Source organism: Onychostoma macrolepis, chromosome 24 (genome assembly GCF_012432095.1).
Source record: "Onychostoma macrolepis isolate SWU-2019 chromosome 24, ASM1243209v1, whole genome shotgun sequence".
In the NCBI taxonomy this organism is placed as follows: Eukaryota; Metazoa; Chordata; class Actinopteri; order Cypriniformes; family Cyprinidae; genus Onychostoma; species Onychostoma macrolepis.
The window spans coordinates 16,315,144-16,336,933 of record NC_081178.1 but is presented as its reverse complement, the minus strand read 5'-3'; the positions used below and the strand labels follow the sequence as shown (position 1 = coordinate 16,336,933).

General features: G+C 36.8%; 2 protein-coding genes across 4 annotated transcripts; both read left to right on the top strand.

Annotated features, from left to right (window-relative positions):
• Positions 1-1,640: 1,640 nt before the first annotated feature.
• LOC131532853 (uncharacterized) lies at positions 1,641-8,714 on the top strand. Its single transcript, XM_058764633.1, has 3 exons — positions 1,641-2,553; positions 8,154-8,205; positions 8,391-8,714. Coding segments are annotated over exons 1-2 (915 nt in total). The 3' UTR covers positions 8,156-8,205; positions 8,391-8,714.
• Positions 8,715-9,737: 1,023 nt separating this feature from the next.
• Positions 9,738-20,943, top strand: LOC131533340 (sialic acid-binding Ig-like lectin 12). Of its 3 annotated transcripts, XM_058765635.1 has the most exons (10): positions 9,738-9,795; positions 11,152-11,180; positions 11,294-11,476; positions 11,672-11,740; positions 11,856-12,224; positions 18,491-18,808; positions 18,915-19,175; positions 19,340-19,421; positions 19,621-19,672; positions 19,852-20,943. In XM_058765635.1, exons 3-10 carry the CDS (start codon positions 11,455-11,457, stop codon positions 20,053-20,055), a joined length of 1,377 nt encoding a protein of 458 aa, XP_058621618.1. In that variant the 5' UTR covers positions 9,738-9,795; positions 11,152-11,180; positions 11,294-11,454; the 3' UTR covers positions 20,056-20,943. The 3 variants fall into 3 exon arrangements, with proteins under 3 accessions (XP_058621618.1, XP_058621619.1, XP_058621620.1); XM_058765636.1 differs by lacking the exons at positions 9,738-9,795; positions 11,152-11,180 and having other exon boundaries at positions 11,186-11,476; XM_058765637.1 differs by lacking the exons at positions 9,738-9,795; positions 11,152-11,180; positions 11,294-11,476; positions 11,672-11,740; positions 11,856-12,224 and adding an exon at positions 14,981-16,544.
• The last annotated feature ends 847 nt before the right edge of the window (positions 20,944-21,790 follow it).

Below are 21,790 nucleotides of genomic sequence, written 5' to 3'. Positions count from 1 at the left end.
TGGAAGGCCTGGAAAGAGTTGATCTCTGCATCATGACTATAAAAAAACAAGAAGCCAGGTTAACAAATCCACAGTTCTGTGAGGAAATTGTGCTGGACTTCTCTTTTACTGTGAATTAATGATGGACTGTTTTTCTGTAGGTGAGGTTTTTCTATAATTTTTATTGTCTCTTGAATACATTTCAGACTTTATCTAATGCAGAAATGTTCATACTAAAATATAATTCAGATAATATAATTTATCAAAAAATAAAATGAATAAATCTATGTGAAGTGCCTTTGTAGGTTGGGGAAAAAAAAAAACATTTTCATGTTTGTGTTTGTTTTTACCTACAGCACCTGAGATGTTTGTCTTTTCTTTCATGGTTTCATATGGAAGGTCAGTCAGTGCCCTCTAATAAGATGAGATAAGACCGCTTTAGTGTTACACTTATTTAAACAAAAGATTTTACAGTGTGATTGTTTATATTGCGTTTTCAGAATATTATACAGACTTGCCTAGTAACCGCACTGAGCGGCTCTTGTGTGCAGATACCTTGCACATTTGATGCACCAGACAGAAGAACGCAGAAAATATGTTTGGCTGCTGGGTAAAGAACCATGCTTTTCTCCAACCAGATAGTTTGGTGGTTTTTAACGGAAGTACAAAAATCATCAAAGGTTTCATAGAGATACTTGGAAGTCTTAGTTCACTGTTTTCTATGATGTCATGAACAATCATACAGACAAGTACTATTTTAGGGTGGAAATAAAGAATCCAATCCAAAAAGTAATGGAATTACACATATCAATACAATCCCATCAACAGTTTTGTCTCCAGTAAGTGGGATCTTCACTGTAAACTATATTGTTCTTTTATGATATGAAATTACTCTGTGATTATGATTTATAAACATCATTGACTATTTCATGGGTTCGTCACCGACTTGAAACCTTTGTCGCATCTTTTAATGAAATATTCTCTCATTATTCTTATGCTCATTATTCATATTCTCACCTTAAAATTGGTAAAATGCCTCAAGTTTTAAGATGATTCAGTCACTACTAGTTACTTTTTTAGTAACTTGAATAGGTGAAAGGATTGTATATGGGATTTTTCCCCCCTTGTTAGAGGGCCTAAAAATCTCCATGACGGTAGCAAACTACTGTGCTGCACTATTAAATTAGAAAAAGCAGAACTTTTAGTAATATCTGTAGTAAAATCAATGGTTTATTCATAATTCAGACAAAGTTTTTTGTGAAAAATGTGCATAATTGTCTTACAGACTACTGCAATTACAATAAAGATTAGTTTGTGTGAAATGTACCTGTTGCTAAAAGATAATGCACCATACTGATAAAATAAAATAATACAAAGTGATCGTCTTAAATTGATTTTATACAACAGTTCAATAAAGTAGAAGTGAATTAACTTAAAGAGGTCATATGATGCTATTTTCAAAGACCATTATCTTGTGTATTGGGTGTATAATAATATAATATTAGCATGCTTTAATGTTAAAAAAACATTATTTTTCACTTGGGCTGTTGAATGCTTTAATCTGATTGGTTGACAATCGTTCTGTGTGCAATTATTTTCAGTGGAATGCATGGTTAAAGTAGTTCCAGGCAGCACATTACATGACCATATCACTTCGCCAAATGATTTCAGTTACTTCAAGGGTCTTTCCTTTGCTTCCGGCTTCGCTACTATTCGGACTATTCGCTGCAAATCGAATCATCATCCATGTGGGGAAGAACGATATTCGGAAAGAGCAGTCAGAACTGCTTAAGAAGGATTTCAGTGAACTCTTTGAAACACTTCAAAGACTTGACGTTCAGTCGTTCATCAGTGGACCACTCCCAGCAAGAGGAACTAACATGTTTTCACGGCTACTTGGGCTGAATACATGGCTACAAAGAACCTGCAGTACAAAAGGAGTCAACTTCATCGACAACTTCAATATTTTCTGGGGCCATAGACAACTGTTTAAACTGGACGGCTTCCACCCAAACAAACTTGGTGCGAGAGTCCTAAAGGACAATATCTATTTCTCCCTCCGTCATCCTTCAGTGGTGTGTGCCAATCCACTCGGCCTCAATGGCACACACACACCTGGACAGAGTATGAGTGACCACAGGACTTCATGTCAAACTTTCCTCATGGAAACTATCCCGGCTGAGTCCTGCCCACAGAGCTCATCACAGACAGACTGTGACGTACTACAACAGCTCCAAGACTCAGCACCCAAGGACAACTATCTGGAAAACAGCCAGGGAAGCCAGGACAACATTTCACAGCCACCGGAAACACCAGAGCCAGAGCCCCGCTCACCAGACACACTATCCCTCTCTCCAGAATCTCCACTTCTAAGCTTCTCACAGAAAATGGAGGAACTGGTGTATGCTGGGACCAAACTCTCCCACTTTTTCGCTGCAAGCCCCCAGATATCAACTAAAAAAACGGCGGGCCCCACAACCACCAAAGACAGCAGGCCCAGCTCTCCCTCCTCCTCCTGTGAGAACTCTCCGACCGCTGCCACAACGCCAGGGCCCAAACCCTCCTCCATCGGCTGTAGGTGAACCAAAAACAACTGATAACAGCTCTCAGTGATATGTGTGTGTGCCCAGTGTGCCTTTAGCCTTCTATATTTCTGTTTTATCACGTGATAGAAAGTCTAAGGCCTTCTCAAACCGTACGGCTGACCCATCTAATCTGCGGCCTTTAATGAGTCAATCTAAGATTGCTGTAGAGACAAAATGTAAATCCATCAAGTTAGCATTTTTAAACATTCGCATACTAAAAAATAAATCATTTCTGATCAATGATTTAATAACCACAAACAACTTGGATTTTATGTTTCTAAATGAAACTCAACTCAAAAGCTAAGAATGTTATTGATGATATTGCTCCGGCAAGGGTTTGCAAGAAGAATGGCAGACAAAAATCACCATGGAGAAAATCAACAGCAGTTCAGAGTATGAAAAGACAATGCAGAAAAGCTGAGCGGATGTGGCGGAAGACAAAACTTGAAATTCACTATAGCATCTATAAAGACAGCCTTCATTCTTTCAATGTGGAACTAGCCACAGCTAGACAGACCTTCTTCTCAAACCTTATAAACAGTAACTTAAACAACTCTCGCACTCTTTTTGCTACTGTGGCGAGACTAACAAACCCCGAGTCAGATTCCCAGTGAAATGGAGATTGGCATATCTAGTTTTGCAGAGGTCACACAGATTCGACCACGATTTCAAAAAGAAGTGACTATGTCTGTTTTTGAAGAAATTGATAGCAAAATTTTGAAAGAAATAGTACAGCACCTTACATCGTCAACATGCTATCTTGACACACTTCCCACATCTTTTTCAAAAGTGTGCTTAACTGTTTAGAAGCAGATCTCTTAGAAGAACGCCTCACTTCTTTCTGGGACTTTTCCAAACTCCCTGAAAACTGCAGTCGTTAAGCCCCTTCTGAAAAAGCGCAATCTTGATAACACAATGTTGAACAACTATACACCAAAATCAAATCTTCCTTTCATAGGTAAGATTATTGAAAAGGTAGTTTTTAATCAGCTGAACAACTGTTTAAACTCAAATGGATACCTGGACAATTTTCAGTCTGGTTTCCGAGCACATCATAGCACAGAGACCACGCTTATTAAGATAATAAATGATTTTCGCTTCAATTCTGATTCTGGCAAAATATCAGTTCTGGTACTACTAGATCTTAGTGCTGCGTTTGACACTGTTGATCATAACATACTTCTAGAGAGGCTGGAAAACTGGGTTGGGCTTTCTGGGATGGTACTCAAATGGTTCAGGTCATACTTAGAAGGGAGACGTTATTATGTGAGTATAGGAGAGCATAAGTCTAAGTGGACGTCCATGACATGCGGAGTCCCACAAGGCTCAATTCTTGCACCACTCTTGTTTAGCCTGTATATGCTCCCACTAAGTCAAATAATGAGAAAGAACCAAATTGCCTATCACAGCTAATCTGATGATACCCAGATTTGCCTAGCCTTATCTCCAAATGACTATAGCCCCATTAACTCCCTCTGCCAATGCATTGATGAAATAAACTGTTGGATGTGCCAGAACTTTCTTCAGTTAAACAAGGAGAAATCTGAAGTCATTGTATTTGGAAACAAAGATGAAGTTCTCAAGGTGAATGCATACCTTGACTCTAGGGGTCAATCAACTAAAAACCAAGTAAAAAATATTGGGGTGTTTCTAGAGACAGACCTTAGTTTTAGTAGCCATATCAAAGCAGTAACTAAATCAGCATACTATCATCTCAAAAACATTGCAAGAATTAGATGTTTTGTTTCCAGTCAAGACTTGGAGAAACTTGTTCATGCCTTTATCACCAGCAGGGTGGACTATTGTAATGGTCTCCTCTCCGGCCTTCCAAAGAAGACCATTAGACAGCTGCAGCTCATCCAGAACGCTGCTGCCAGGATTCTGACTAGAACCAGAAAATTTGAGCATATCACACCAGTCCTCAGGTCCTTACACTGGCTTCCAGTTACATTTAGGATTGATTTTAAAGTACTTTTACTCGTTTATAAATCTCTAAATGGTCTAGGACCTAAATACATTGGAGATATGCTCACTGAATATAAACCTAACAGACCACTCAGATCATTAGGATCAAGTCTTAGAAATACCAAGGGTTTACACAAAACAAAGTCTGCTTTTAGCTATTATGCCACCCACAGTTGGAACCAGCTTTCAGAAGAGATCAGATGTGCAAAAACATTAGCCACATTTAAATCCAGACTCAAAACTCATCTGTTTAGCTGTGCATTTGTTGAATGAGCACTGTGCTACGTTCGAACTGATTGCACTATGTATAATCATTTTCTATTCTTAAATGTTTTAAATTCTTTTTAAATACATTTTTAAATCACTTTGTTTTTATTGTTGTGATTATTATTATTATTAATTCCTTATTATTATTTTTAATGACTGAGAATGCTTCCTTTTATGTAAAGCACTTTGAATTACCACTGTGTATGAAATGTGCTATATAAATAAACTTGCCTTGCCTTGCCTTGCCTTACCTTTTACCACTGATTTACAGGTGCATCTCAAATAAATTGAATATTGTGAAAAAGTTTTTTTTTTTTTTTTTTGTAACTTATTTCAAAAAGTTAAACTTTCATATATTCTAGATTCATTACATGTAAAGTAAAACATTTCAGAAGTTTTTTTTTGTTTGTTTTGTTTTAATTTTGATGATTAGAGCATACAGCTCATGAAAGTCAAAAATCCAGTATCTCAAAATATTAGAATATTTCCTAAGGTCAATCAAAAAAAGGATTTGCAAAACAGAAAAGTTCAAGTTCTTTAAAGTATGTTCATTTAGCACAAATGACAGCATCAGTGAGGAGTGGCATGGAAGCGATCAGCTTGTGGCACTGCTGAGGCACTACTGAGCCTTCAGCTCGTCTGTATGGTTGGATCGACTGTTTCTCATCTTTCTCTTGAAAATATCCCATAGGTTCCATACGTGGGGTTCAGGTCAGGCACGTTGGCTGGCCGATCAAGCACAGTAATATCATGGTCAGCGAACCACTTGGAAGTGGTTTTGGCAGTGTGGGCAGGTGCTAAAGTCCTGCTGGAAAAGGAAATCAGCATCTCCATAAAGCTTGTCAGCAGATGGAATGTTTTATGTTTATTTTGTCAAATGTTTTACAAAATCTCCTGGTAGACGGCTACATTTACTTTGGACACTATCCAAAGCAGACGTCACGGCACCCCAAATCATCACTGACTTCGGGAACTTCACACTGGACTTCAAGCAGCTTGGATTCTGTGCCTCTCCAGTCTTCCTCCAGACTCCAGACTTTGATTTCCAAATGAAATGCAAAATTTACTTTTATCTGAAAAGAGGACTTTACTTGAGCAACAGTATGGTTTTTTCCCCTCCTTAGCCCAGGTAAGATGCTTCTGACATTGTTTCTGTTTTAGAATTAGCTTGGTAGCCCTTTTCCTGAAGACGTCTGAGCATTGTGACTTGATGCACTGACTCCAGATTCAGTTCTCTCCTTGTGAAGCTCTCCCAAGTGTTTGAATTGGCTTTGCTTGACAGTATTCTCAAGCTTGCAGTCATCCCTGTTGCTTGTGCACCTTTTCCTACCCAATTTCTTCATTCCAGTCAACTTTACATTTAATATGCTTTGATACAGCACTCTGTGAACAGCCACCCCTTTCAGTAATGAGTCAATGACCTTCTGTGACTTACCCTCTTTGTGGAGGGTGTCAGTGATTGTCTTCTGCACTGCCAAGTCAGCAGTCTTCCACATTATTGTGGTTTTAAAAAACAAGAGATACCAGAAATTTATACTGTAGGGACGGTCATTTAATGAAACTCAAATGTAAATATTCTAATATTTTGAGATATTGGATTTTTGACTTTCATGAGCTGTAAGCTCTAATCATCAAAATTAAAACAAAATTTTTTTGAAATGTTTTACTTTACATGTAATGAATCTAGATATATGAAAGTTTCATATTTTGAAATAAGTTGAAATGAACTTTTTCACAATATTCAATTAATTTTTTTTTTTTTGCGATGCACCTGTATTATAGATCAGTGGTCCTTACAGCTTATTATGTACGGAAAGCACTCTCCCGCTCTCTATACCTTATCTTTACTTTACAAACACCCACATACACACACAAAAAAATTCACAGAAACGTGTTATCAATGCTGCTCTGATGATTTTATTGGTAAAATAGCTTAGCAACTTAAAAGCTACATGACATTTCTCACTAGTAAGGGAATAATGGTGTAGTTCTTGAAGCTGATGAACTTACAATTTTGCTGTTAGTAGAGACGCTGCTGCCGAACACTGTTGAGACGTGCACAATGGTTTGCATCGTGGCCACATAACCACCTTAAAGCCGTTTCACACTGAGCGTGATGCAAAAAAGCATGGCGAATTGCAGACAAACGGTGCTTTCTCACTAAGTGCTAAATTGAACTAACTGATCGCCTTCACACCTGCATGCTAAGTCGTGCCGACCAGCAATGCATTTTTCCTCAGATATGTATCTTGTAAATGGTTTTAACATCGTCCGCTTCTCAATATTCATCATTAAATTAAGATAAATAAAGTTTGATTCTACACCAGAAACACAAACTATCTATAATGCTTACAAGAATACATCCTAAAATATAAATAGAGGTACAATTAGCATCAAGCTACACTTGAAAATGTATGTAATTATTAATGTATTTGCTTAAAACCCACTTTAAACCATCATCGAGTGCTTGTAATAACTTCTGATTGTGATCCATAGTTGACTTTGATTATATAATAGGCAGACATGCACTCTTTGTATGTTTAATAAAGCCTCAGTCTTCTGAGCTTTTAGAGCCACCGTGTTGACCTTTTGGGTAACAGCAGTGGCTCTGGCCACGTGATGTAATGCTCAAATCTTATTGGACGGCCCGTGTTTTTTCTTTGCGAAACTGAAAAGATTCGTCGGACTGGTTCGGAAAAAAAACATTCGCATTTTCAGTGCGAATGTTCATGGTCTATGTGGAAGCATCCATTGGAATCTGTTGTTTTATTCCAGTGCTTCATCGCGTCCGCTTTTTCGTGCTCAGTGTGGAAAGGCCTTTAGGTGTGCATGGCCTGTCGTCAATTGTTCCTTCCTTACTTCTTAAAGACAGTATTTACCATTTACCATAATTCAAAATGGAGCCACTGAAGAGTCAACTATTGTGTGTCTCCAAGGAATACAGTGTGTGTTTTTTCATGAATCATTTTCTTTCAATGAATCATCGTATTTGAGCAAAATGTTTGAGTGAACAATTCAATGAAAAAAAAACAGCTACTCCTTTCATTCCTGAATGAATCACTGTTTTTGATTGAATCATTCAGGTGAAATCATTGTCTTCACTCATTGGCTGTGTAGGAGGAATTTCAGCTTTTTTGTTTACATTTCTTCTGGTAACAATTTTCCTAAGGTAAGCACAGTTAGATGGTGCTTTTGATCCTTTTTGAATCTCCATTGTCCAAATTATTGTAATTGCATGGAAAAAGAGCAACCAGCCTTCAGAATAAATATCATTTAACTTTGAAATATACATACAAACTGGTGTTCACAATATGGAGGTCTGTTTTGTATTTATATGGATTTCTGAATTTCTTACAGAGTGCAAAGAGTAAAGGCATCCATTAATAGGGAAACTGACATCTCAGATCAGGTATGTTCTACACTCATTTAGCAGATCATGTTTCTGTTGTTTCATACAGGATGTGCCGTAAAAAGCAGATATCTATACTCTACCATTCATTTTACCGTAATTAATTATTATTTACAGAAACCAAAAAGCAAAGACAGTGGACCCACAGAAAAGGTCATGTATTATTATTTTTGTTCCTCTTTCAGGGTCAGGAAAAACATATTCGGATCAACTCCATTTACGATAATAGTGCTTTTGCAACGAGTGAAGAGCTAGAGATGGCAAAGGATGAGAATGAAATCCATTATGGACAAATTGACTTTTCCAATCCCCAAACCAAAAGCAACTCAGTGAAGGCCTCAGAACAAGAGACGATATATGCCGATGTCAGTGGTTCAGGGAAAGATTAGTTTACATTAGAATAAACAGCTTATGAGTGAATTGTAAATGTAGTATTGTTACGTCCATAAGGACATAAGTTATTCTATGATTTAACTAATAATTGTGTTTCGTGTGTATACTGTGTTCCTGTCTCTCTTGCTCCTCCTGCTCTCTGCTTGACAGGTTAATGAGTGCCACCTGACTCCTGTTTGAGCTCGTTAGCTGGAGTACAAAGGAACCTGAAAAGCTGCAGTCCAGGGAGAGAGAGGCTGAGGTGTTCCATCCTTACAGCTACCATCTTCCAGTCCAAGAGCTGTTGGTTACATAAGTGTTTGTTGATTCCTTTACCTGTTAAGTTGTTAAAAGTGTCAGTAGCAGAGTGTTTCAGCTATTTTTTTTTGTAATTGCTTAAGTGGAAAACCTTTGTATGGAGGTGGATGCCATTTACTTTAGAAGTTTTTTTCCTCCTGTGTTTGAGTTAGAGAGGAAGACAGGGAAGTATCTCTGTATTTTATTTTATCTTTCTTTTGACAGGTAAGCTATTTCTTAAAACCCTAGTCAGAGGAACTTTTTGTTTATTATTTTGGCCTTTTCCCCTCCTGAAGCCTTTTATGTATTTTCCACATTCTGTTAATTAAAATACCTTTGGTTTATTTGCTTAAAACTGGTGTTGCTGAGCATTCTTGTGTACCTGCCCTGGGAATTGGAGAATTTCATAATTCACAATTTATGCATGTTTATTTGTTTGTGCATTACAGTTTATCTCAGTTGCTTTGGCACATTTTTTGAAACAGTCAGTTAACAGTCTAAACTGAAAGTGCCATTGTCAAAACTTCAGAAGCCTATTCTGCAAAAACTCACCCAAAACATTTAATTCATGCTTCAAAACCTAGTTATTGTCAGTCCTGTGTCCTCATGGCTTGTGTTTTCTCCCCATTGTGCCTTCATTGACCCAGTTTCTCCCTCCATGTTCTTAATTGGTCCTTCCTGTTCCCATTTAGTTTGAGTTGTTTCAGCTGTGTTTGATTAATTATCTAGTTTACTTCAGTACTTAAGCCCTTGTGTTTCCGTGTCTCCAGCGTCTGGTGTTATATGTCATATTGTGTCTCCATGGCTTTTGATTTCCATTAAAGACTGTGTGAATTGAATCTCCTGAGTCTCCTCGTTTCTGTGCTCCATGTGTGAATCGTGACAGAACGTGACCGATACATCACTTCTTCCCGGATGTGTGTGAGTGTATGAATGTGATGCATATTTCATCAGTAGGTAAAAATGTATTGGGAGAAGTCAACACTGTAGTACGCAAAAATGAAGTGAACATTTTTATTTATACAGTTCATTTATTTTTGTAAAAATATTACATGTAAGCTGAAATTTCATCATTGCTTGTTCATTTTTACACGCACTGTTAAGTGAACTTTATCACCTCATTTAAATGACACATTAATTTCAGTTGTATGTAGTCAGTGTTTTGTTTTAACTATAGAGCTTCAAAACACACTGTAAAACATCAAAAGTTGAGAACTTAAAAGTTTAAGGCAACCAGCTTCAGGACATTTGAGTTTTCTCAACTTCTTGTATCCAGTTTATACAACAAAGTTGAGAACTCAATTTTTTACAGTACATACAAGCAAATAGTCAGCAATAAAGAAGAGCAAATAACCACATTACATGCAATAAACAAAAAGTGTCTTCGGGATAAAGAGCAGTGTTTATTTGCTTAGCATCATTACTCTTATTTATTAATGTCTTCGTAGACAGCAGCAGATCTAATAGGCTGCACTCATTACAATGTACAGATCTACTCTGAGTGTTTTATGCCAACAGACAATTATGTTTACTCTCTGACTTATTTATTTATTTTTTAGCAGAAGGATGGCATGTTTTATTTGTTTCAATAAAGTAAACACACATAATTTTTTTTTTTTGCCTTTAATATTTGTATTGTGTGGTAACCGTTTTATAAATATATCTTGTGATTTGTATCTTGCATGTATAAATATCTCCTCAGATTCAGGCCTAATTTGTATTTGTTAAATCTGTGCTGAGCTCTCTTCCTCGCCACTAACAATGACTGATTATGAGAAATACCACAACACTCACAAAATTAAATTCAAATGCACTCTTGTATTTGATTGTATTTCAGGACAGGGTGGATCCATGATTAGTGTGTGGGACGAATTGCTAACTGTTCTTGTTTTTGTCCTTTTTTTTTTTTTTTTTTTTGTATGAGGTATATTTAGCCTTTCTTCAGTTGCATCATCTTACATCTGGGGGTCTTGCTTTTCTCACTTTTTCTTCGGATAAAGTTTATCCTAGTCTATTTTTTCTTTTAATGCACATTTTTAGAATTTATGTGCATCTTGGTGTTTCCATCTAGTGTTTTTTTATTTATTTATTTATTTATTTATTTTTAAATGTGATAGTCATGATGGAGTCTTTCTTGGAGCCTTACGGTGGCTTGAAATTTTTTGAAACCTTTTTGTTACCTAGATCTCTATGCTACAGTACTCCATTATTTCAGATGAATAATCATTAACTTAATACTAAAGTCTCTCTGTTCTCTGCTGTTGGGCTGATAAACAGGTTTGCATGAGAGAGAACAACAGACTACTGTAAGTTTGAAAAACTATTACATGATATTCTAGTGCTGAAGTACAAAAATATTTCAATACATTTAAATGGGTAATGTGATAGATGCATGTTTTTGGTGACTGCTTCCTTTTAGAGTGGTCATGTTAAATGCTTCACCTGTTGAAAGCGCATGTTGGAAGTCCTGGAAATAGTTAACCTCTGCATCATGACTGTTTAAAAAAAAAAAGAAGCCAGGTTAGCAAAGCCACAGTTCTGTGAGGAAATTGTGCTGGACTTCTGTTTCACTCTGTATGAATGATGGACTGTACCGCTATAGGTGAGGCTTTTCTATCATTTTATTGTCTCTGAGCACATTTCAGACTTTTTCTAATGCAGAAATGTTCATGATATAATTCAGATAATATAACTAAAGTGTCTGTGTCTATCAAAAAAAAAAAAAAAAAAAAAGTATAGCACCCATATGCAGTGCCTTCATAGATGGAAAACTAATCTGTTTTGTTTGTAACTACAGCACCTGAGATGTCTGTCTTTTCATTGATGTTTTTTCTGCTCTTACCAGTACAAGTTCATATGCAAACAAGTGAGTCATTGCTGTCTAATTTAAAAAGATGATATAAGGAATCTTTAGTATTAGACTAATTGTGTAAACAAAAGATTTTAAAGTGTGATTGTTTGTATTACTTTTCTGTTTTCAGATCCTATATTTCATGCAGAATTGCCTCACAGTATAACCGCACTGAGTGGCTCTTGTGTTCAGATACCTTGCACATTTGATGCACCAGCGATAAAACTGCAATACACAGAAATTATATTTGGCTGTTGGATAAAGAACCACCATGCTTTTCTCAATCCAGACAGTTTGGTGGTTTTAAATGGAAGTACAAACATCATCAAAGGATTTAGTCACATTGAGATACTTGGAAATCTTAGTCAATATGAGTGTACCAGTGTTTTTTATGATGTCATGAACAATCATACAGACGACTACTACTTTAGGGTGGAAATGAATCCAGTGGATTGGAAATATACATATGTTAAAAATCCCATCTACATTTCTGTCTCAGGTAAGTGGTCTTCATCAGAGGTGGAAAGTAACAAATTACATTTACTCGTGTTACTGTAATTGAGTAGGTTTTTTGTGTACTTCTACTTTTTAAAGTATATTTTAAAATCTGTAATTTTACTTTTACTTGAGTATATTCTGTTTGAAGTATTGTACTTCGCTACATTTTAAAACACATTAACTACGGAGTAAAAAAAACAAATCGCTCCCTGGAAACTAGCCTACTTCAGTAAATAATGGGCAGGAGAACAAACAAGAAAGATGCAGACGGACAAGACAGGCGTTATGGTGCAGACCCAGCTGAAACCCCGTCGTATTTTGCTGAAGTTGAACTCGAAGGAAATGAAGTGAACCCCTGGCCATATTTAAGCTCTATTATGCAGTAAGCTGTGTTTTCCTAGGGAGACCAAACTAGCAGTTTATAATATCTCGACATCAACCCTTCGCAAGCATCTGGAGAGGTAAGGTGTTTATAGTAAGCCTACTTGCATTGGTGGTTAAAATTAAGCTTTGACAGTTTAGTAAGAGGTTTTGCACAAAGACAGTGGTGTAGGGTGTGCGATAATATCGTAATTGTAGTTTTAACGATGTGCGAATTGACACTATCAGTATTTTGCAAATACCAAACAAAACACTTATACAGAGTGCCGTGAAGTCTAGTAGATTAGACTAGTGTGCGCATTTAGGGCGTGTTCTTTCACTGCGTGATTCAGTCTGTTAAAATCATAGACTGTAAAAAGGTTAAAATGCATTTAGAATGATCATAAATTGAAGACATAGGGGCAGAAAATGTATATATTTATATAATTTCATATAGTACATTTACATTTACATTTTACATTTACATTTAGTCATTTAGCAGACGCTTTTATCCAAAGCGACTTACAATTGGGGAATACATAGAGCGATTAATCTTGAAGAGGCAATCAGACATACGAAGTGCTTGCAACACCAAGTCTCAGGCATTGTTCAAATAAATACAAACTACCAAAGGAAGGAATAAGTAAAGATAAATTTTTTTTTTTTTTTTTAAGTTTAGGATGAAGTCAAGTGCTGTCGAAAGAGATGAGTTTTCAGTTGTTGCTTGAAGATTGACAGGGATCCAGCATTCCGGATAGAGGTGGGAAGATCGTTCCACCAGCCAGGAATGGTGAATGAGAATGATCTAGAGAGTGATTTTGAGCCTCTCTGTGATGGTACCACGAGGCGTCGCTCACTAGCAGATCTCAGATTTCTGGAGGGATGTAGTTTGTTAATAGAGTGCAAGTAAACGGGTGCTGAGCCAGTGGTTGTTCTATATGCAAGCATCAGTGTCTTGAACTTGATGCGAGCCGTGATTGGTAGCCAGTGCAGGAGATAAAGAGAGGTGTAACATGGGCTCTTTTGGGCTCGTTGAAGACCAGTCGTGCCGCTGCATTCTGAATCATTTGTAGAGGTTTGACTGTATTAGACGGAAGTCCAGCCAGAAGAGCATTGCAATAGTCCAGCCTAGAAATGACAAGGGCCTGGACAAGAAGTTGTGCAGCATGCTCTGTCAGAAAGGGCCTGATCTTTCTGATGTTATATAGTGCAAACCTGCAAGATCGAGCAGTTTTTGTAATGTGGTCTTTGAAGGTCAGCTGATCATCAAAGATTACACCAAGATTTCTGACCGAAGTTGATGGGGTTATTGTTGATGAACCTAACTGGATCGTGAAGTCATGCTGTAGAGTCGGAGTGGCAGGGAGGACAAGAAGCTCAGTCTTTGCCAGGTTGAGCTGCAGGTGATGTTCTTTCATCCATGCCGAGATGTCCGCCAGGCAACCTGAGATCCTTGCAGCTACCGTTGGATCATCTGGTTGAAAAGAGAGGTAGAGCTGTGTGTCATCAGCGTAGCAATGGTATGAGAATCCATGTGCCTGTATGATGGGACCCAGTGATGTAGTGTATGTGGAGAAGAGGAGGGTCCAAGAACTGATCCCTGAGGAACCCCAGTGACCAGTGTATGTGCTTTGGATACCTCACCTCCCAGGCCACCCTGAAAGACCTACCAGTGAGATAGGATTCAAACCAGCGAAGTGGAATGCCAGAGATGCCCAGTGATGAGAGGGTGGACAGGAGTATCTGATGATTGACAGTGTCAAAAGCGGCAGATAGGTCCAGCAGAATGAGGACTGATGATTTGGAATGGGCTTTTGCAATTCGCAGGGCTTCAGTGACCGAGAGAAGCGCAGTCTCAGTTGAATGGCCCCTCCTGAAACCTGACTGTTTAGCATCCAGTTTGTCGTTCTGTGAAAGAAACAGTGAGACTTGGTTGAAGACAACTCGTTCAAGTGTTTTCGCTATGAGCGGAAGGAGAGAGACAGGTCTGTAGTTTTCTATAAGAGAAGTGTTTAATGTAGGTTTTTTGAGCAGTGGGGTTACCCGAGCCTGCTTGAACGCAATGGGGAAGTTACCTGTGAGTAGGGATGTGTTGATGATGTGTGTGAGTGCAGGTAAGAGTGTGGGTGAGATTGCTTGGAGAAGGTGTGAGGGGATTGGGTCAAGAGGACATGTTGTAGGATGGTTGGAGGAGAAGCTTGGATACTTCAGCTTCAGTGAGTGGACAGAAAGAAAAGGTGGGAGTTTTAGCAGTGGATGTGGTAGGGTGAGGGTCCAGTGTGCGTGGAGGTGAAAACTGACCACTGATTGATCTAGTTTTGTCTGTAAAGAAAGTGGCAAAGTCATCAGCTGTAATAGAGGTGGAGGGAGGAGGTGGAGGGGGACAGAGGAGGGAATTAAATGTTCTGAAGAGATTACGCATGTCTGGAGCGCTGTCGATCTTGTTGCGGAAATGTGAGGATTTGGCAGTGTGGACTTTAGCAGAGAAGGATGTGAGCATAGACTGGTACCTACTGAGGTCCGACAGATCGTTGTGATATTGATTATAGTAAATCAATATCACACAAAGAGTGCCATTTTTTTTCTCCAAAAATCAGCATGATTACATATAGATTTTTATTATTATTATTATTTTTTTTTTTACAAGATCAATAAACAAGTTAAATTAAGAGACTTAAAGGGGTGGTTTACTGCGATTTCACTTTTTTCATTTTAAATAGTGTGTAATGTTGCTGTTGGTGCATGAACAGTATCTGCAAAGTTGCTGCACTGAAAGTTCAACGTAAGCGGAGATATCGTCTTTTAAAAATCAGGAAGTTTAATGCCTACAAAAACGACTCATATGGGACTACAACGAGATACTTCCCGGGTTGCATACGTAAAAAACCCATAAATTTGCATCAACCCCTCCCTCCGGAACATGCCAAAGAGGGGGCAAGGCCATGTTCTTCGGCTTTGTCGAAGAGGAAGAGTTATAGTGGAGAGTTGTAGCCATGCCGTCGAAACGGTGTTATTTTCACCCAGCTGTCAGGTCTTCTGTGTTCGGGCTTCCTACAGATGCTGTAGTTCGTCAACAATGGTTAAAATTTATGTTTGATTATGTTCCTGACAATTACAATCCTAATTTAGCTCTCTGTGCTGCGCATTTTACGGAAGACAGCTTCCAGAATCTACACGAGTTCAATGCCGTATTCACACAGAAACTATTACTAAAACATGGAGCAGTTACAACTTTAAAACCAGAGGCAGCAGTTGTTGGGCCACAACCTGTAAGTAAGATTTCATAATTTTAAATGTATTTGCATGTATAATTTCAGACATAATGTTTTAGTTTTATCAAGGACGTAAACAAATGCCAACGCTGGCTTTAGTAGCCAGTTAGTTAAATGCTATTTCGTGTGTCTATGACAAACGCGTACAAACATTTTGGACGCGAATGTGTAATTATGTACTAATTTTGTAAATGTATTTTCCATGTATACTTTATGACGTAATTTTTCGATTTGATCAAGAGCGTAAACACAAGCCAATGCTGTTTGGTTAGTATACAGTTAGTTCGATGCTATTTTGTGTGTATAAGACAAACGTGTACGAACTTCAAAAAATGATATGTAATCACAACAGCAAACTTCCATTCAGAAACGTTTTGTAAGAGCCGTGCTTGCGGAAGTTCTGCTTGACTCTCTTCATTACCGCTTTCTGGGTCTGATTCTGGCTCAAACTGATATGGCAATATTGACACCATTATTTACATTTGACCGGAGCACATGCAGCTGTCGCCCGTGAAGGTAATGGGCGTGACGTTTCCGGACAATGTGCAGTACGCAGTTTAGCCAAACACAACACACCGGCCCAACTGACCAATCTGAGCCCATCGCCTGTTTCTGAGGGAGTGGTTTCATAGAATCAGGAAGTCAACCGGTCGTTCAAATGACAGAGGAGAAAGCGGCTTACAATAAAGGTGAAATATATGAAAAATAAGGCATTTTTTAACAAACGAAACACGAAGACATGCTATATTGCACCCCATAAACACAATCAAGCAAAGAAAAAAAGCAGTAAACCACCCCTTTAAGTTTTAGACACCATATTGCCTGTTTCCTCTATTTCGACAACAGAAATAATTCCAAACACAGGCACAGCACTGTTTTTTACTTTAGATTATTATTACTATATATATATATATATGTTTTATATATATATAATTTCAAATACGAGTATTCAACATGTTATGTCTTATATATCAAAACATTATTTCTGCATTTGTAACTGCAGGTTAGATGTAGTCATTTCACAGTGTGTAAATACATCTAAATGCCACTTCAGATGCAGCATTGTCTTATTATTCTAAATAACTGATGAAATGTAAGAATTTGGCTCAAAGGATGATGCACACTTTTAGAAAAAATGGCTTTATAAAGGTAAAAATGCCCATAAAAGGTAATCCATTTAAGGTAAGGTAATCCATTTAAACTTATTGGAAAACATTAATTTCTATCACTGCTGTGAACTGACCACCCAGAATATGAAAAATATCAAAAACTTTATTAACCATTCACACACCTTTCTGTTGAGTTTATGAATGCAATATCCAATCAGAGGCCTTTTGATTCATCACTGCGGATCACTGCGGAGAATGCTAGAGTTGTTCAAGTGTGCGCACTCACTGACTGAATTTGCATTCACAAATTCTGTCATAATCCCAAACAACAAAGTGCAAAATAAATGTAAGATATTAATTTGCTTCAGTGATTATGGGAGTTTTTGAGAAAATGCATAGCTCACGTTAGACTGAAGTCATGGACCGCTTTAGTGTCCTTTGTAATATTTTTGTTTTTCACACTTGTATTTCATGCTACTAAAATAACCAATGTGAAGTCTTGATTTTCTAATCCTTGAAAAGCAATTAAAAATTTCATAAACCATTCTTATCTTGTTTTGTTGGTAGCCAGAATATAACTTGCTTTTTCTGCCTACTTGGTGGGATGGTCTGCATTAATCTGAGTAAATTTTAAATGAGCTACTTTTTACTTTTGATTAGATTAGATTGGTACTTTTACTTGTACTTAAGTAAAATTTCATTAATGTAATGGTGCTTTTACTTGAGTAGAATGTTTTCGTACTCTTTCCACCTGTGGTCTTCATTGCAAATTTATATTATTATTTTATAATCAAAATTATTCTGTGACTATAATTAAGTATCAATGGAGTCGTTGAGTATTTCATTGGTTATTAAATGACTGGGAACCTTTATCTCATCTCTTGAATATGTTCTCATTCCTTAAATTTAGTCACTAGGTTTTTTAGTAAGTTGAATAGGTGAACGGATTGAATTTGGGATTTCTCCCTTAAATAAATGAAAAATCCCCATGACAAAAGACCTGCTGTAGAAAAGAAAAGAAGAAAAAACTGTTAAATTAGCAAAGGGGGAACTTTTTAGTAATATCTGTAGTTAAATGAAAGGTTTTCCATAATTGAGAGGAAGAATATTTGTTTTGAAAGATGGGCCCACAGATTACTGCAATTACAATGAAAATTAACACACACACACACACACACACACACACACACACACACACAGGCAACCTTCAGGTTACAAGCCCAACTCCCTAACCATTAGGCCACGACTACCCCGCAAATGTACCTGTAGAGACATAGTAGCGCCAAGATAGTGTACTCTACTGTGCTAAAAATAAAGTGCTTTTATACAACAATTTAACAAATAATACTGAGCAGCTTACTTCTTAAAGACGGTGTTTACCAGTTACTTTGGTATTTTCGCTCTAACAGAAAAAATATTCCAAATTATCGGTTGAGTAAGTTATTTGATTACTTAGTCAATCACTGGTGTAATTATGGAACATGCAAAACAATTACATTTAATTTAGTGGTATTTTTGTCCATTAGATGTGCCTGAGCTTCCCATCCTTACACCCACTGATCTGCAAGAAGTGAAGGAGGAAACTACAGTCAATCTGAGCTGCTCTGCTGAAGCCCCCTGCCCCAAACAACCTCCTACAATATCCTGGTCTAACATCTCTGAATCTGCCCACATTAAAGCACAGTTACAGGAGAAACCTGATAAAACCCAGTCAGTGTTTTCATACGTGACCTTCAAAGCTTCATACAAAGATCACAAAAAGAACATCACCTGCACTGCTACATATCCAAGAAATACACCTGATGCCTCAACTGTGAAGAGCACCGTGATTCTACGAGTCCTGTGTAAGCGATTTAGAGTTGTTTTGCTCTTTCACAAGCATTATTATGTTCAGATGTGTGATATTATGATGTCTAGTTTACCTACAGATGTTTCTATTTTGCCCTAAAGTTTCTCCAAAAGAGACTCACATCACCATCGATCCATCTGATTCAGTCTCTGCTGGTACTAATGTGACTTTGACCTGCAAAAGCAAAGCCAGTCCAAATGAAATGAACTACACCTGGTACAAACGCGGACAGAAGAAAGAGCTGGATTTTGGAGAACAACTGACCTTTAATGTAAATAGAAGAAGTGGAGGCTGGTACTTCTGCAGTGCAAAGAACATACATGGTATGCAAATATCAGAAGGGATCCTGCTGATTGTAGCAGGTGAGTTTAATACAGACATATGTCATTACTTTGTACAGATATTAAAATTAATGGTCATCATGGGTAGCTCCAGTTTTATGACTGAACTGTATTTTTACATTCCGTGCACAGCCTATAACTAACTAATTTTGCTTAACATTTTCAATCTTTTTCTTCTTCATCAGAATCATCGTCTTTAATCATTGGCTGTGTAGGAGGAATTTTAGCATTTCTGTTTATATTACTTCTGGTAACAATTTTCCTAAGGTAAGCACAGTTAGATGGTGCTTTTGATCCTTTTTGAATCTCCATTGTCCAAATCTTTGTAATTGTATGAAAAAAACAAAAAAAACAAACAGCCTTCAGAATAAATATAATTTGACTTTGAAACACATACAATTTGGTGTTCACAATATGGAGGTCTGTTTTGTATTTATATGGATTTCTGCATTTCTTATTAATACAGAGTGCAAAGAGTAAAGGCATCCATTAATAGGGAAACTGACATCTCAGATCAGGTATGTTCTACACTCTTTTAGCAGATCAAGTTTCTGCTTTTTCAAACAGGAAGCGCCATAACAAGCAGATACTGATATATTCTACCACACATTTCACTGTAACCAAGGACAATGAATTAACAGAAAAGGTAATTTTCTACTATTTCTACTATTATACTACTATTTTCTTCCTCTTTCAGGGTCAGGAAAAACATATGCATATCAACTCCATTTTTGATAATAGTGCTTTTGCGACGAGTGAAGAGCTAGAGATGCCAAAGGATGAGAACGAAATCCATTATGGACAAATTGACTTTTCCAATCCCCAAACCAAAAGCGTCACAGTGAAGGCCTCAGAACAAGAGACGATATATGCCGAGGTCAGTGGTTCAGGGAAAGATTAGTTTATATTAGAATAAACGGCTTATGAGTGAATGTGTATAAATGTGGTATGCTTTGGCCTGTGTCATATGTGCATTGTCATCCAATATGGAAATATATATTTTTAATGAATTAAAAAATACTTGGGTATTAAGTTCTTTATCTTAGGTTTCATAGAATTGATTTATTAGGAACACTGTTGTTCAATCTTTCTGAGGACAATTTTTCTGCAGTGATTCCACAGTCTTCCAGTTAGGTGTTTAAATGCCACATATGAAGCATTCTGTAATAGTAAAACTTTTTTTTTTCAGTTGTCCTGTTACTGCTCTGCTCTGCTTCACTCATTCATTCATTCATTCATTCGCTTTTATAGTTTTGATCATGACACAGTTAATAATAAAAACATTCTTTTAATTGTTATTATTTTTCATTGTTGTTTTCAGGCAAAATTTTGTGTAGATTTTATAACAAAAAGTGTATAATAAAATAAATTTCAGTCAGAGGAGCTGACCTCAAACACCTGTTAAAGTCAGGTTTTTTTTTTTTCATGTTAATAAAAAAAAAATCAGTATTACATATGGAAATGTTGAAACTTTTCCTATGAAGGTTTAAATGCTCATAGTTTTATTTTAAGTTAAAGTTAAATATTTAATGATGGTAGAGTGTGTTTTGTTCATGTTAGTTGGTTTGAGGTGATGTATTTTCTGGTTTTAAGAGATTTAATAAAAATAAAAAAAACTAATAAAGTAATAAAAATAAAAATTCTGCTTTATTTTATGTTACCTGCAACAGTAAAGATCTAGTTTGTAATATTGTAGTATTTTGGTACACTTATTACAGTAACAGTCTTACTGGAGCCACTTTTGAGGTGAAATGTCTTGCTCAAGACATAATATTAAAAGCTATTTTAAACCCATATTAGTATTGTTATTATAAACAATAATAATAAATTAACTGAAAAAAAAAATCTGGATTTTACTCTGACACTCATCTCTAGTTGAAAACAGAATACGTCTTAATTGATTGTACCATTCAAACATACATTTGTGAAGCTGCTCTAAAACAATATGTATTGTGAAAAGCAATACGCATAAATCAATTTGAATAGAAATGAAAAACTGAATAGTTCCTTTTTGGTGATTAAACCTCTCTCTCTCTCTCTCTCTCTCTCTCAATTCAATTCAAGGGTGCTTTATTGGCATGACAAAAACTATACATTTGAATTGCCAAAGCAATTGCAGCTGGGCTGCTTACAAATAGTGCATATACAGTATGTATTAACAAAGAAAGAAAGAAAAAGAATAATAGTAATAATAATATATAAAAAGTATTAGGCATGTAGTGCAAAATCAATTTCTAATGTATGCAAGTATATAAACTAGAAAAAAAATAAATAAATAAAAATAAAAATAAAATCAGGAATTAGACAGATTTACAGAAGCAAAATGTACATCTAAGTAATATAGCAGCGTAATATGGTTTAATATAATCTAGATGTGCTGGAAACATCAGATCAGGGCAGATTGAGTGTTTTCTCTTCTATGGTGACAGACAGACACATATTGAGCAGCAAACACACAGCAGTTCTTGTGTTCTCCTGACAGATACGGCAGTTTCTCCTCCAGTTTTAAATGTCGGATGGATTTGCTGTAATTTATCATAGAACACTGTCCGTATGTCCGTGTATTTGGAGCATTCTGTTAGGAAGTGCAGCTCTGTTTCCATCTGATTTAGATCACAGTGTGAACACAATCTCTG